Below are 2,592 nucleotides of genomic sequence, written 5' to 3' on the forward strand. Positions count from 1 at the left end.
GCTACAGCATCCACTAATAGGCTCTCGCCCAAAATGTGGGCGGCCAGCGAGGCCTGGCTGCCCTCAAACCTGGTCATGACGCTGCCCAGCATGGACCGGGTGGGCACCGTGCTCGGCGTCCCTCGTGAGGGTGCCCAGATGCCCGAGTTCCCGTCCTACGTGCAGACGTGCCTGGCCCTGGCCGCAGCCCCCGCCTACTGCGCCTCGCTGGATGCAGGGCAGCCAGGCCTGGAGGAGCACGTGGTGGGGCCGCGCTGCCCCCAGTGTGACTGCATCACCCTGGAGAACGTGACTGACGGGCTGCTGCACCGCCAGACCTTCACGGCCTTCGCAGCCGTGTACGGCGTGGCCCAGGCGCTCCACAACACACTGCTCTGCGACACCTCGGGCTGCCCTGTGCGGGAGCCCGTGCGGCCCTGGCAGGTGAGGGCACGGGAGCTGTGCCACCAGCGCCACCAGGGAGGAGGGACGGTGGGAGCAGGTCTGGGCTGGGGGGGCTCCCCGCCCCCCCCACCGCCAGCTCCCAGAGAACACGCACAACCTGAGCCTGCGGTTTGACACCAGTGGGAACGTGGACGTGAATCATGACTTGAAGCTGTGGGTACGGCAGGACCGGACGCCCACACTGTGCACCGTGGGCACCTTCAATGGCAGCCTGCAGCTCTGGCACTCCCAGATGAGGTGGCACACACAGGGAAACCAGGTGAGCACCAGCCCTGCCTGAGGGAGCGGGGCGGCCCCCAGGGCTCGGGCAGCTGCAGACAGCCGTGCGGAGCCTGAGCCCCGGGGCCCGTGCCAGGAGCCTGTGCCCCAGTGCTTGCAGCAGTGCAAGGAGGGCCAGGTGCGCTGCGTGAAGGGCTTCCACTCCTGCTGTTACAACGGCGCCGACTGCAAGGCAGGCAGCTACCAGCGCCATCCAGGTGAGCCCTCCGGGGGGCCCTCCCACGCTGTCGCACGAGCGAGGGAGGGTCCCTGCAGGGTCGGGGGCACAGGCCTGGCTCTGAGGCCAGAGGCCATGGCAGGGGCGAGTCTGGGGGAAGCCGACGGCCCCCAGCACCCCCCTCTCCTCCCCCTGCCCTCTGCAGCAAGTGTGACCAGGACCACGGGTCCCCAGACTGGAGCACCAGTGCCTCCCCCGCCGGCCCAAGTTCCTGGGGCTGCTTCCGCTCTGGGCCCGGCTCTGGGCCTGGTGCTGGCAGCCCTGGGACTCTTCATCTGGTGCCGGCACAGCCCATGGTTCGGGCCTCGGGTGGGGGGCCACAGGCCTGCTCTGCCTGGGCCTCGTCTGCCTCAGCGTCCTCCTGCTTCCCGGCCGACTCAGCCCTGCCAGCTGCCTGGCCCAGCCGCCGCTGCACCACCTCCTGCTCACCGGCTGCCGGAGCACACCCTTCCTGCAGGCGGCTAAGATCTTCGTGGGGTCAGAGCTGCAGCCGAGCTGGGCAGACCGGCTCTGCAGCCGCCTGTGGGGCGCTGGCTGGTATCTTCCCGCCGGAGGTGCCGACAGGCTGGCAAGTGCCGCCCACGGAGGCGCTGGCGCACTGCCACGTGCGCTCCTGGGTCAGCTTCGGCCTGGTGCACGCCACCAACGCCACGCTGGCTTTCCTCTGCTTCCTGGGCCCCTTCCCGGTAAAGAGCCGGCCCGGGGGCTACAACGGTGCCCGCGGCCTGACCTTTGTCATGCTGGCTTACTTCATCACCTGGGTCTCCTTCGTCCCCCTTTGCCGACGTGCACGTGGTCTCCCAGCCCGCCGTGCAGATGGGCGCCATCCTCTTCTGTGTGCTGGGCATCCTGGGCACCTTCCGCCTGCCTAAGTGCTACCTGCTGCTGTGGCGGCCGGACCTCAACACCCCTGAGTTCTTCCTGGGAGGGGGTCCTGGCGATGCCAGAGGGCGAGGCAGCAGTGGGGGCGGGGAGGAGACTCGGGGGAAAAACAAGCGACCCCTGACCCAGTGACCTCACCCCAGTGAACTCATACCTAGTCAAGGTGCCCACAGACCAAGTCCCTATGCAGCAACCTACAGACTGTGCCCCAACTCCGCTGGGACTCCCCAGCCCTACATTCTGCTGACCTTGACCCCACAGTGACCTCCAGAGGGCATAAGGGGCCTCAGCTCCGTGGGATCTCAACCCCTGGGGCCCCACAGGCAGGCTCTGTCCCTGCCCCAGCCAAGCCCTGGCCTGCACAGGTTACCCAGCACCACTGTCCCAGACAGAGGCCCATGGAGGCTTCCTCGGGGCCCCCCATAGCCCAGGCTGAGCGCTCAGGAAAGCCCCCAGCCAAACCATGTGAAAGCAAAGCTGGGTACCACTTGCCTGGCTGGGCCCAGCCTGGGGCCCCCACCCAGCATCCTGTCCAAGCATCGTAGGAGTGGGAGGTTGGTGGGTGGGGTGGGGCTTTCTTGACCCCCTCTGCAGGGGTGTGTGCCTGACTGTGGGCCCCAGTGCAGGGCAGAGACCCGCTCAGGAAGGTGGAGGCACCCAGCTTCCTTCTCTCTCCCTGGCCAGTGAGCCCGTAGGATGTGGTCAGTCCCCTCCAGCACCTCGGACAGAGCCCGGCCAGGGTCGGGGGTCAGCACCAAGGCCAGCACCAG

At 68.2% G+C, this 2,592-nt stretch overlaps 1 protein-coding gene across 1 annotated transcript in view; it reads left to right on the forward strand.

Annotated features, from left to right (window-relative positions):
* The window catches only part of LOC103078517 (taste receptor type 1 member 3), a 3,582-nt gene extending 1,628 nt beyond the window's left edge, over positions 1–1,954 (forward strand). Inside the window, 8 exon segments of the mRNA XM_082930834.1 lie at positions 8–423; positions 521–703; positions 800–920; positions 1,055–1,157; positions 1,159–1,249; positions 1,251–1,457; positions 1,489–1,715; positions 1,717–1,954. Coding sequence (XP_082786960.1) covers positions 8–423; positions 521–703; positions 800–920; positions 1,055–1,157; positions 1,159–1,249; positions 1,251–1,457; positions 1,489–1,715; positions 1,717–1,954 — 1,586 coding nt within the window.
* Positions 1,955–2,592: the final 638 nt, after the last annotated feature.

This window comes from Lipotes vexillifer, unplaced genomic scaffold (assembly GCF_000442215.2).
Source record: "Lipotes vexillifer unplaced genomic scaffold, Lipotes_vexillifer_v1.1 scaffold835, whole genome shotgun sequence".
In the NCBI taxonomy this organism is placed as follows: domain Eukaryota; kingdom Metazoa; phylum Chordata; class Mammalia; order Artiodactyla; family Lipotidae; genus Lipotes; species Lipotes vexillifer.